The sequence below is a fragment of the Rhinoraja longicauda genome, chromosome 9 (genome assembly GCF_053455715.1).
Source record: "Rhinoraja longicauda isolate Sanriku21f chromosome 9, sRhiLon1.1, whole genome shotgun sequence".
Classification (NCBI taxonomy): Eukaryota; Metazoa; Chordata; class Chondrichthyes; order Rajiformes; family Arhynchobatidae; genus Rhinoraja; species Rhinoraja longicauda.
In genome coordinates this window covers 31,524,703-31,537,520 of record NC_135961.1, presented here as the reverse complement: position 1 = coordinate 31,537,520, position 12,818 = coordinate 31,524,703, and the positions used below count along the sequence as shown (strand labels likewise).

Here is a 12,818-nt window from a genome sequence, read left to right as displayed (position 1 = left end):
CAGTCGAGTGTGTTGCTTTATGTTGGACAGTGTTAAATTTAGGTAAGTGGATACTGTTCCATTAGACTCAGTAGACAGCACCCTGGACAAGCTAGTAGAGCCCCAGCCTCTGGACCCCGGTTAGTCTGACCTCTGAATTGAAATGAATACTTTATTGTCACATGTGAGAAGTCACAGTGAAATTCTCTCCTTGCACACCCAAGGCATGCATAAAGGGCACTCCCTGGAGTTTGCACGTTCTCCCTGTGACCTTATATGTTTCCACTGGATGCTTCAGTTCCTCCCACATCCCAAAGACATGCAGGTTAATGGGTTAATTAGGATTAATTAGAAGTGATCATTGACACTTGCGCTCCATCGGCCAAGGCCTGCTAGATCTCTTCGTTCCTCACCATTTTAACTCCCCTTCCCGTTCCCATAGTGACTGTTTAGTCCTTGGCTTCTTCCATTGCTAGTGTGAGGCCACGTGCAAACTGAAGAAACAGTACCTCATATTCCACTTGGGTAGCTTACGACCCAACATCAGAGTGAACTAAACTAACCATTGACCCCAATACTTAACCTAGAGTTTGACAGGCAGTTAAAGGAAAACCAGCCTCTTAAACAGTTCACTAAGCTACCTGAATGAATGAATGAATGAATGAATGAATGAATGAATGAATGAATGAATGAATGAATGAATGAATGAATGAATGAGTTTATTGGCCAAGTATGTACACATACAAGGAATGTGCTTTGATGCTCCACTCGCAAGTAACAACACGAACATACAATAAACAATTAAGAATAAAGCATAAAACATTAAACATTAAGAATAAAACATTATAGTTTAAACATGTGAGTGAAATAAACCAGAGCAAAAAGAGACTACAGACTTTTGGTTGTTGAGTAGAGCAACTACTCGCGGAAAAAAGCTGTTTTTATGTCTGGCTGTGGCTGCTTTGACAGTCCGGAATCGCCTTCCAGAGGGAAGTGCTTCAAAGAGTTTGTGGCCAGGGTGAGAGGGGTCAGAGATGATCTTGCCCGCTCGCTTCCTGGCCCTTGCAGTGTACAGTTCATCAATGGGGGGAAGGTTGCAGCCAGCAACCTTCTCAGCTGATCGAACGATCCGTTGCAGCCTCCGGATGTCGTGCTTGGTGGCTGAGCCAAACCAGACCATGATGGAGAAGGTGAGGACAGACTCAACGATGGCAGTATAGAATTGGACCATCATTGCCTGTGGCAGATTGTGTTTCCTCAGGTGCCACATGAAGTACATTGTCTGTTGGGCCTTTTTGACTGTGGAGTCGATGGTGGCCCCCCATTTAAGATCCTTGGAGATGATGGTTCCAAGGAACTTCAATTACTCCACAGATGTGACTGTGGTGTTGTTGATGGTGAGTGGGGGGAGGGGAGGGGGAGCTCTCCTAAAGTTTACAATCAGTTCCACTGTCTTAAGAGCATTGAGCTCCAGGTTGTTACGAAGCCACCAGGATGCCAGCTGTGTCACTTCCTGTCTGTAGGTAGATTCCTCCCCATCCTGGATCAGTCCAATCAGGGTTGTGTCATCTGCAAACTTGAGAAGCTTGACAGAGGAGTCTGTGGAGGTGCAGTCGTTGGTGTAGAGAGAGTAAAGGAGAGGGGAGAGTGCACAGCCTTGCGGTGTTCCTATGCTGAGGGTCTGCGGGTCTGAGATATGCTTTCCCAGCCTCCCATGCTGCTTCCTGTCTGTCAGGAAGTTGATGATCCACTTCTTCTTGCGTTTGAGGCAGCAGAAGTTATGAAGCTGCTTCTGCTGTCTCTGTTTGTTGTCGTTCGCCTGACTGAGGTCAGTTGACAGGGCTCACCACGGGGAGGTCGACAACATGAGTCCCGATGATCCACTGATAGAGGGGTTCAGGCGCAGTCAACTGGGAGAGTTTGGGGTGTAGTAGCTCTGGCACAATGGTGTTATATGCAGAGCTAAAGTCCACAAACAAAATCCTTGCATAGGTCCCCTTGCGGTCTAGGTGTTGGAGGATGAAGTTCAGGCCTAGGTTGACTGCGTCATCCACAGATCTATTGGCCCTGTATGCAAACTGCAGAGGGTCCAGCAGAGGATTTGTGATGTTTTTCAGCTGGGCCAGCATGTCTTTCAAAGGTCTTCATGACAACAGAGGTCAGTGCAATAGGCCTGTAGTCATTAAGACCAGTGATCCTTGTCTAGGAGGGAACTGTAGATGCTGGTTTGAACATTTATGCACAGTCCGCCTAGGCCTATGCGATCTCCCAGTTGCCAAACATTTTAACTCCCCTCCTTATTCCCACACTGGTCTTTCTGTCCAGGACCTCCTCCACTTCAGAGTGAGGCCACACGCAAATTAGAGGAACAGCACCTCATATTTTCGTAGGGCAGCTTACAATCCAGCGGTATGAATGTTGATTTCTCAAATTTCAAGTAGCTCCTGCATTCCTTTCCCCATCCCCTCTCCCCCTCCACTCCCCTCCCCCACATTAGTCATCCAACTAGTCCACACTTCGCATCCTTGTACCTCTGTCGTTAGCACGTGTTCCCCAGCCAACAATGGCCCATTATGAACTCCACCCTTCCTGAAGTCATCTTGTTGGCCTTGTTTTGTTCTGGCCTTTTCTTGCCTACAGTCACCTCCACCACCCCCCACCCCCCCCCCCCACCCCCCCCCCCCCCCCCCCCCCCCGCCCCAAGGTGTTGGTGGATGAAGTGCAGGCCTAGGTTGACTGTGTCATCCACCGATCTATTGGCCCTGTATGCAAACTGCAGAGGGTCCAGCAGGGGATTTGTGATGTTTTTCAGCTGGGCCAGCATGTCTTTCAAAGGTCTTCATGACAACAGAGGTCAGTGCAATAGGCCTGTAGTCATTAAGACCAGTGATCCTTGTCTAGGAGGGAACTACAGATGTTCACTTCTTCACTACATTTCAGCGAAGAAGGGTTCAGACCCAAAATGTCACCTATTCCTTTCCTCCAGAGATGCTGCCTGCTTGCTAAGTTACTCCAGCATATTGTGTCCATCTACTTGAATTGACAATGGAACATTGTGCTGCATTGTACTCAATGTGTGCTTTGAATCTGTACATCATTCTTGTTAGAAATAAACCTGGTTGGGAGATTAGTCCAAATAAGACAGCCCAACGTTATGAATAGCTTCACTTTCTAATTCATTGCCTGCCCAAGGGTAGAAATTAGTGTTGAGCAATGAGACTAAATTACCGCCTATGGTAAAGTGTATTACGAAACATATTTCCGCATCTTAATGGCATCCTGCAAGTAATTGAATAACATTTTAATTATTTTAAAATTCATTAGAACTACGATTTTGTCCATTTAAGATCTTGTTTCAATAGAATTTAATGGCTGTCAGGCAAAATTTCAGGCTGTGTGAAATGGGTGCTGGCAGCTTTCTAAAAACTCTCGTTTGCCAGTGAAGTGAAAGCAAATGCCTTGTTAAGTGGTTGGTTAATAATTAAGAAATTAGCTTGCATTGCCTGCAACACAAATATACGAATTAAAAACTGGGCTAGGCCACTCAACCCCTCAAGCCAGCTGTACCCTTCACTGAGATCATGGCTGATCTGCTTGCAACCTAAACACACATTCCAATCTGCATGTGGTGGACTAGTGTTGCATCAGACTTAGTAGACAGCACCATGGACAAGTTAGTAAAGCCTTGGCCTCACAGTGCTAGAGATGGGGCGGCACGGTGGCGTAGTGGTAGAGTTGCTGCATATAGGATAGTGCTAGTGCGCGGGGGGAATCGAATGACCTGTTTCTGAGTTGTATCTCTAAACTCTCTAAACCCCAGATCAATCCCTACCTCTGTCTGGAGTTTGCACGTTCTCCCTCTGCCCATGTGCGGTTCCGCCCATTTGCTTATCAAGAATCTATCTACATCAACCTTAATGATATTCATAGTCTTTTCTTCCACTGCCATTCAATGAGGAGAGTTCCAGGTTTCAGGACTGCCTTCTGCAGGAAAATATTTTGACAAACGCTCACCCGTACATTAGTTCTATCCTACACACTAGGGTTAGTTTACAGAAGAAAATGTACCTACAAGCCTGCACATCTATGGGATGTGGGAGGAAACCAGGAAAAAAAACCACGCAGTCACAGGGAAAATGTACAAACTCCGTACAGACGTTACCCACAGTCAGGATCAACTCAGGTTTCCGGCTCTGTAAGGCAGAGGCTCTGCCACTGCACCACTGTGCCGTCCTAATTGTGGTACACACTGATATTATCTTTTTCTTCTTCTTTTTTTTAATCAAAAAATGTATTCAATTATTTAAAAACAATATTTACAATTCAATAAAACAAAACAGAACCCACCACCAGAATACAATATAAACAAATATACCAAATGAAACTATTATATGCCTATATTACAATCCCGATCCAGGATGCATGCAACCCCCCGCGGTGCCCAAAGGTTCCCAGAAATCCCCCAGGGTGCCCGTGGACAGCGCATAGTCCCTCTCCAACACCACCCGGGCACGAACGTAACCCTGGAAAAGGGGCAGGCAGCTGGCTCGGGCAGAGCCCTCTTCCGCCTGGCGCCGTGAGTCGCGCATGGCCAGCTTGGCCAGGCCCAGGAGCAACCCAACCAGGACATCTTCAGCCCTACCCTCTCCCCTACGCACAGGGTGTCCAAAGATGAGGATGGTGGGTGAGAAGTGCAGCCAAAAGGCAAGGAGCAGCCCCTTTAGATATTGGAACAGGGGCTGCAACCTCACACGCTCCATTTACATGTGGAACACAGACTCTTCCAGCCCGCAAAAGTGGCAGGCGGCTGGCGAGTCCATGAACCGCGCGAGGAACAGGTTGCAGGGAAACTGATATTTTCATTGCGCTTATAAATTGAAGGTTTTTTTTTTCCATCAATTGAAAAACCTAATCCTAAAAATAAGATTGAAACAGGATTGGAAGGTAAGCGGTCTAAAGGATGTAATCAAATGCTTTCCCTTGAGGCTAACTTCAACATTCATGAGTTGTCAAGATATTGGTCATGAGCAATTGTATCTCATGGCTCGTATTATGCATCTTATATTTCTTGGATCAGAGTCTATGTTAGACTTGAGCATGGAGAAAGCATCCCCTTCCAATCATTCATAAAACCATTTAACAACCTAATGAAAAGAAGGTAATCCTACAGTGTAATGTTCTGTGTGTGTCGGAAGGAACTGCAGATGCCTTTTTACACCGAGGATCGACACAAAATGCTGGAGTAACTCAGCGGTTCAGGCAGCATCTCTGGAGAGAAGGAATAGGTGATGTTTCGGGTTGAGACGATGAGGTCCCTTCTTGAGACTAATATTCAGGGGAGAGGGTAACTAGAGGTATGAAAAGGTTCAGAACAAATCAGAGTCGGCACCAATGGCCAAATAACCCACAATGGTTTATTGTTGGCTGTGGGTGATAACAAAGGGATACATCACCTATTCCTTTTCTCTGAAGATGCTGCCTGACCTACTGAGTTACTCCAGCAGTTTGTGTCCATCTTCAGAGTAATGTCCTGTTTCCTTGAGTATTTTGCCCAGTAGTATCCTGTGGTGTGACAGTTATTTTATCTATTCAGTTCTTTGTATCTGAGCCAATATTTATTGCCTATCCCGTACTCCCCTGGATCTGAGCAGCTTGCTAGGCTATTTAAAAGTCATTTGTTAGCCACACACAGTAAGGCCAGCAGATTTCCTCCTCCTGAAGAACATTAGTGAAGTCGATGCATTTTTATGACAAACTGTTGGTGGTGTGGTCATCCTTACTCATCACTGTGTTCTTTAAAAAAATCCATGTCGTTAACTGAATTTAAATTCCTTAGCTGTCATAATGGATTTTAAAACAGTTAGGTTTCTGCATTTCTAGCCGGGTAGATTAACCACTGCACCACCACTGGTGCCAACGTTTATTGGAAAAGTGGGAAGTAATTCTACCAAAAGTAGTTGAAATTGTGCAAAGTTGACTTTAGAGATACAGCGTGAAAACAGACCCTTCGTCCCACCGAGTCCGAGCCAACCAGCGATCACCCCTTACACTAGCACTATTCTACACACTAGGGGACAGTTTACAGAAGCCAATTAACCTACAAATCTGCTCGCCTTTAGAGTGTGGGAGGAAACGGGAGCACCCGGAGAAAAGCCACGCGGTTACGGGGAGAATGTACAAACTCCGTACAGACAGCACGTGTAGTCAGGATCGAACCCGGGTCTCTGGCGCTGCGAGGCAGCAGCTCTACCGCTGCGCAACTGTGCCTCCCTGTCAGAGAGGGGAGGAAAACTGAAGGAAAAGAAGAAAAAAAGTGGGCAAAGCGCACTTTGTGGAGAATTCACAGCTGGGCGGTAAAATGGAGACACAAGGAACTGATCAAGATTCAAGCATCTGTATCCCCAATATTCATTGTATCCCCAATATAAATGCAGATTCCGTTTAAATGTGATGAGGGTTTCTACTTCCATTACCCTTCCAGGCAATGGCTTCCAGCCTCTTCCAGGTGGAAGTATTTTCTTGTGATCATGAAACAATCCCTGGTTTCTGATCCTGAGGGCAAGGAAAATAGATATTTCCTAATCATCCCTTCTGCACCTTAATTAAGTCTCCCCTCAGCCACTACTGCTTCAAAGAAAGCAACCCAAGCTTAACCTTTTATTTACTCAGCAACGATTTTCCATTGCTGGAAATATCTTTGCAAATCTCCTCCGCACCGTCGGCACCTCAAATGGAAGTTAGTCCACGAGAGTGTGAATAATGCATTTTGTGGAAGTGGAGAGAGAGAGCCATAGGGTCATAGAAATGTACAGCACATAAATGGCCCACAACATCCATGCTTCCTTCATGCTCATCTACATTAATCTCACCTGCCTGCACCATATCTGTTCTCGACACTTTCTGTTCTCGACACTTCTTCAGACTGAGTCAGGGCAGAGGGAAACTAGAGGTATGAAAAGGTACAGAACAAATCAGAACCGGCACCAATGATGATGGCCATTGTTGACTGTGGAGAATGTGATAACGAGGGGATATGAACAGTAAAACTAGCAGGAAGACTAGGGTGGGGGAGGTATGAAAAGAGAGTGAATGCAAGGGTTACTTGAAATATCTATTGGACCATAGCCTGACTATTGCCTATCCATCTGGTCACCACATGAGAGGGATGATGTGATGACAGTGGAAGAGGTTAAGTTTAGTTTAATTAGTTTAGTTTAGTTTAGTTTAAAGATACAGCGCGGAAACAGGCCCTTCGACCCACCGAGTCAGCACCAACCAGCGTTCCCCGCACATTAACACATACTCCAGGGACAATTTTATATTTTACATTTTATATTTTATATTTTGACTACATACTCCAGGGACAATTTTATATTTCACATTTATACCAAACCAATTAAACTACAAACCTGTACATCTTTGGAGTGTGGGAGGAAACCAAAGATCCCGGCGAAAATCCACGCAGATCACAGGGAGAACGCACAAACTCTGTTCAGACAAGCACCCGTTGTCAGAATCGAACCCGGGTCTCTGGCACTGTAAGGTAGTAGCTCTACTGGTGCCCCACTGCGCCACCCAAGCAGAAGCCGAGGTGCGGAAGAGATTTACTAGATTATTGCCAGGATCAGAAACCTTTAGCTATAAGATTGGATTAGCTGGGGTTGTATTCCCTGGAACAGAGGAGGCAGAGGGGAAACTCAATTGAACTATGTAACATTATGAGAGGTCAGGATAAAGTATGTGGGAAAATTTTGATTTATTTATCGGATCATAAAACTAGGGACTGTAGATTTAAAGCAATGAGCAGAAAAAATTGTGCAGAGATAAGGCCAAATAAAAAAATAACCTGAGGATTAAAGTGGTGTCACAGGTAGATGGGATGGTCAAAAAGGCTGTTGGCACATCAGAGCATTGAGTATAGAGGTTGGGAGATCATGTTGCAGTTATATAAGATGTTGGTTGGTCGGGAGAGGTTGTGCAGGCTATGACTCCATTCTTTGGTGAACAGATGAGGGGGATCTTAAAGAGGTGTACAAAATCATGAGAGGAATAGATTGGGTAAACGCACAGCTACAGCGTCTCTTGCCCAGAGTTGGGGAATCGAGAACCAGAGGTCATGGGTTTAAGATAAGGGGGGAAAGATCTAATAGAAATCTGAGGGGTTACTTTCTCATACAAAGGGTGGTGAGTGTATGGAACGAGCTTCCGGAGGAGGTAGTTGAGGCAGGTACTATTGCAACTGTTTAGACAGGTACATGGATATGATGGTTTAGAGGGATATGGGTAAAATGCAGGAAATTGGAACTAGTGTAGATGGGGCATATTAGTTGGTGTGTGCTTGTTGGGCCAATGGGGCTGTTTGCATGTTGCATGACTATCTATACACTAAAACACATTTATTTATTTGTTTGTTCCTGAACTACAGCCAAAATGGTACACGATAGCTCGACAATATTAGGCCCACCTTACTCACTGTTGTCCCTTTGGTGCTAATGGAAGGTTTCATTGAAATTGGTGTTATATTTTTAAAGTTATTCATATTTTAAAGTTTAAATCTATCTCCTAAGGAGGCAGGGGGGTGGAGGGAAGGGGGGGAGGGGGTTGAGGGGGATGGAGTGGGGGGGGAAGGGTGGCAGGGGGGGAGGGGGAGGGGGAAGGGAGGGGTGGAGGGAGGAGGAGGGAGGGAGGGGGAGGAGGGAGAGGGGAGGAGGTAGGGAGAGGGGAGGGGGAGGGAGGGGGAGGGGGAGAGGGTCGAGGGAAGAGGGAGGGGAGGGAGGGAGGGGGAGGAGGGAGGAAGGGGGGGAGAGGGGGAGGGGGAGGAGAGGGTGCTGCACCAATGCAGGAGAGGTTTGGGCCCAACGGGTCCACATGGTCTAGTGATTCTACAAAGGTGAGGGTATGGAAGCAAGATGGAAGCAGAAACCATCAGCATTTAAACAGTGCTTGGGTGTGCACATAAAGTACTGATGGCAGAATAAGTGCAGGAAGATGGAATTAAGCAGGTAGCTTTCTTTTAATACATGCTGGGATTTTTCTCTGCTTCTAACATGAGTCAATTTGTTGGACCAGAAACAGGCTGAGAGGATCAAGTAGTCTTTCCGACATGATATGGCGCTGATGGAAGTCTGAAATGCAATGGTAGAGAGAAGGATGTGATTAAATATTTTGCAGAGTTATTTATTTTGTGAGTCATGAAGTAATTTCATGCCGTAAATTGAAGAGGTTCTGGTTTTCAAGTAGGTTCAGAGGAATAAATGTGTTCAATAGAAACCATACGAGGGTATAACATATGAAGTGAATGTAAGAAATATGGTATAGGTAAGAAGCGACTAATATCAGTAAAATGTTTGCATCTTTAGACGTTAGACCTAAGAGATACAGTGCGGAAACAGGCCCTGCGTCCCACCAAGCCCATGCCAACCAGAAACCACCCCATACTCTAGCACTATCCTACACACTAGGGAAAATTTACATTTTTTTTTACCGAAGCCAATTAACCTGCAAATCTGTATGTCTTTGGAGTGTGGGAGGAAACAGAGAACCCGGAGAAAACACATGTGGTCACGAATTGGCTTCGGTAAAAATTGTAAACTGTCCCTCGTGCGTAGGATAGGGCAGTGTTTGAGCAGAGTTTGTATTTTCTCCTGGTGACCGCATGGGTTTTCACCAGGTGCTTCGGTTTCCTCCCACATTCCAAAGACTAGCTGGTGCTAAAATTCGTATAACTTCACTAAAAGCATGATGAACCTTTGAATGTCCGTGCATATTAACTAAACCATGTGGAATCTTTTCCTGGAAGTAACAAGGGCAATACTTTAATATTGCAATACCTTAATGCAGGGTTGTAGGTTAATTGGCTTCCTTAAATTGTCCTTCGTGTATCGGATAGAACTAGTGTATGGGGATCACTGATAGGCACAGACTCAGTGGGCTGAAGGGCCCACTGTGTCCGCACTGTATCTCTAAAACTAAACCTAAAACTCTTTGAAACTCTGGGTATTTGCTACTCTTGCATACTCTGAATCCTACAGTAATGTCATTGGAATATGGCCAGTATATCATCTGACCCCACCTATTGACTTTCACGTCTGTCTTCTTATCTTTTGCTAGGACATTTTCTCTTTCTGAATGCATCGGGGCTTGCAACGTTCACATTACTGAGTCCGTGGCTGAGGAGCACCAGCGAGCACTGCACCTTGGGCACAGCCGTTTACCTGCAGGGTTCAAGGTCGGGGGACTATGTCATTCAGCTGCTCTACAGGAATGAAAGCAAGACTCTTATCCTGTCATCAGAAAATGTGGCAAGGACTGGGTAAGCTATCTTCACATTTTCTCTGTTCAGCACAAACTGCAAACCTGATCTGAATTGCCAGAGTCTGAAACTGAAGTGAATATGTGTTTAATGCCAGCATTAATTCGAAGCCAAGCTTTCACACTCTTGGTGACTGTGTAAGCCACCATTGAATTTGGTTAGTGTGACTCATTCTCCATTTATGCCATGATGTCGCACATACCATTACTCTTGAGTTATCGCGGAAATCCTGATAGTGATGGTTAACTGTTTGGTTATGAAGTGGAAAGGAGCCTCTCTGAGTGCAAGGCTGATTTACGTCAGGAATGAGTTGCCAGTTACAGATTCTCACTGCACTCATCCCTGGCTCTGTCCGATCTCCCAGCCTGCATCGAGTGGTAGCATCCTGGTTTCTGTTTCCACTGTTAGCCATTAGTGCTGGTTCTATGGGAGTGACTGCCTCATTGTGGGACAGTTTGTAGCATGGAAGCAATTGGACTCAATCTTCCCGAGCCTAGTTCAATACGACACGTACATTTAACACAACCTGATGACTCATGTATAAATCCTTGCCTAAGCATGAAATCTGGTTTCATGCCCAAACCTCTTTAAGTTTGTGAAAATACTGAGCAATTGAATTATGCGGACGGAGCCAGCAGCATATATAACACGGTGTCTGGATTTGCAAAGGCAATTAACGGAATATCAGTTTTGAAACCTATTTGAATATCTGTTGTTTTTTAAGTGATGTTTATCTGGATTGCTGAAACCTTCAGTGAAACATGTTGGGCCTGATATCTGAAGCACTTAAAATAATGCAGGAAAATAATGGTGGAAATTCAACATTCAGGTGTAGGAAAAATGCCAGGGTTTGTTTATAGTTGTCATGACATTAAAAAACATTTGGACAGATACGTGGATGGGAAAGGTTTAGTGGGATATAAGCCAAGCACAGAGAGGTGGAACGAATGTAGAGGGGAGCATCTTGATCAGGATGGGCAAGTCGGGCCGAAGGGCCTGTTTCCATGTTCAGAAGTTCAGAAGTCATAGGAGCAGAATTAGGCCATTCGGTCCATCAAGTCTATTCCACCATTCATTCATGGCTGATCTATCTTTCCCTCTCAACCCCATTCTCCTGCCTTCTCCCCATAACCCCTGACACCTGTACTCATCAAGAGTCTGTCAATCTCCGCCTTACAATTACCCAATGACTTGGCCTCTGCAGTCAACTGTGGCAATGAATTGCACTGATTTCCCACCCTCTGACAAAATTAATTCCTCCTCATCTCCTTTCTAGAGGTGTGTCCTTTCATTCTGAGGCTATGTCCTCTGGTCCTAGACTCTCCCATGAGTGGAAACTAGTTGTGTTGTATGTTGCATGACTCAATGTGATAAGGTAGGTTACTTAATAGCAAACAAGTGTCTTAAGCAGGTAGGAAGGAGCAGTATCAATAAAGCAAACAGAAATGAGTGTTCAGGATGCTGTTTGACCCAACTTCTAGTCGAGGTTATACATAGCAGTGCTGTGATGAATTGCATGGAAATGATGGACAGGGAAATCAATGCCGCACAATTTTAGCCGTCCTATATTTGTGGGTCATTGTGAGTAACAGTACGGAAGATAGCAGTTTCTGACATTCATCTTCTGCAGAGACATGCTATTTAATCAACAAACATCACTTTTCAATTTGCTACTGCTGCCATTTATGGAAGTGCAAACTCAGTCAGACACAGATCTCCTTGCATTTGCCTCAGTGTTTTTTTGTTTCACCAAAATAATGATCAATTTATCAATCTTTGAATCCACCTTAATAACTTATTGAGTGAAAGCATGGCAAACTAGGAATCATCATCGATCGCGTTAAGTTAGCTAATCTCAGCGGTTGCGGGGATGGGGCACTGGGATTGGCAGGTGTGGCTTGGGCCAGGATAAAGCTGAAGGGGTCAGCGCAGGCACAAGTTATTCATTATGGTTCTGGGGATCCTGTAGGTGTGTGGTTACTGTCTGAATACAGGAGTTACGCCCCTTCTGTCCAAACCTCTTGCTGACAGGTAAGAAAAGGTCAAACACAGGGCAAACTAATCATAGGATTATACCTCAGCTTATACCTCAGCATATATCTTCATGACTTTAAGAGAGGATGAGAACAAGTTTCAATCTGACCAGATTGACCTTTTCAATCTGAACATTGCCATAATAGCATTCACGAGTCGTTTTATTGGCACATCCCAAACACAACAATGAAATTCTTACTTGCAACAGCACAACAGAACAGTACACATAGTACTCTGTAAACACCAAAATAAACGGGAAAAAGTTTATATATATATATATATATATGTGTGTGTGTGTGTGTGTAAAACATTTTTTCATTTATATATGTAGAATGTGTATATATACATATAAATATACATATGCATCACATATATTATATAAACATAGCACAAAAAGTAAGGAAATTTGTGTTTGGTAGATTATTTCTTTGTTGTAACAATGCTTCTTGGCAATAAATCTTATACCGTTGGAAAGCCTGTTTATTTCCCTTTT

The 12,818-nt window shown here is 44.6% G+C and overlaps 1 protein-coding gene across 2 annotated transcripts in view; it reads left to right on the top strand.

Moving 5' to 3' along the window:
- Positions 1-12,818, top strand: part of LOC144596574 (ALK tyrosine kinase receptor-like) — an 887,900-nt gene that overhangs the window by 433,947 nt on the left and 441,135 nt on the right. For both annotated transcript variants that reach the window (XM_078405054.1, XM_078405053.1), the window contains exon 5: positions 10,090-10,291. In XM_078405054.1, coding sequence (XP_078261180.1) covers positions 10,090-10,291 — 202 coding nt within the window. The remainder of the gene's footprint in view (positions 1-10,089; positions 10,292-12,818) is intronic.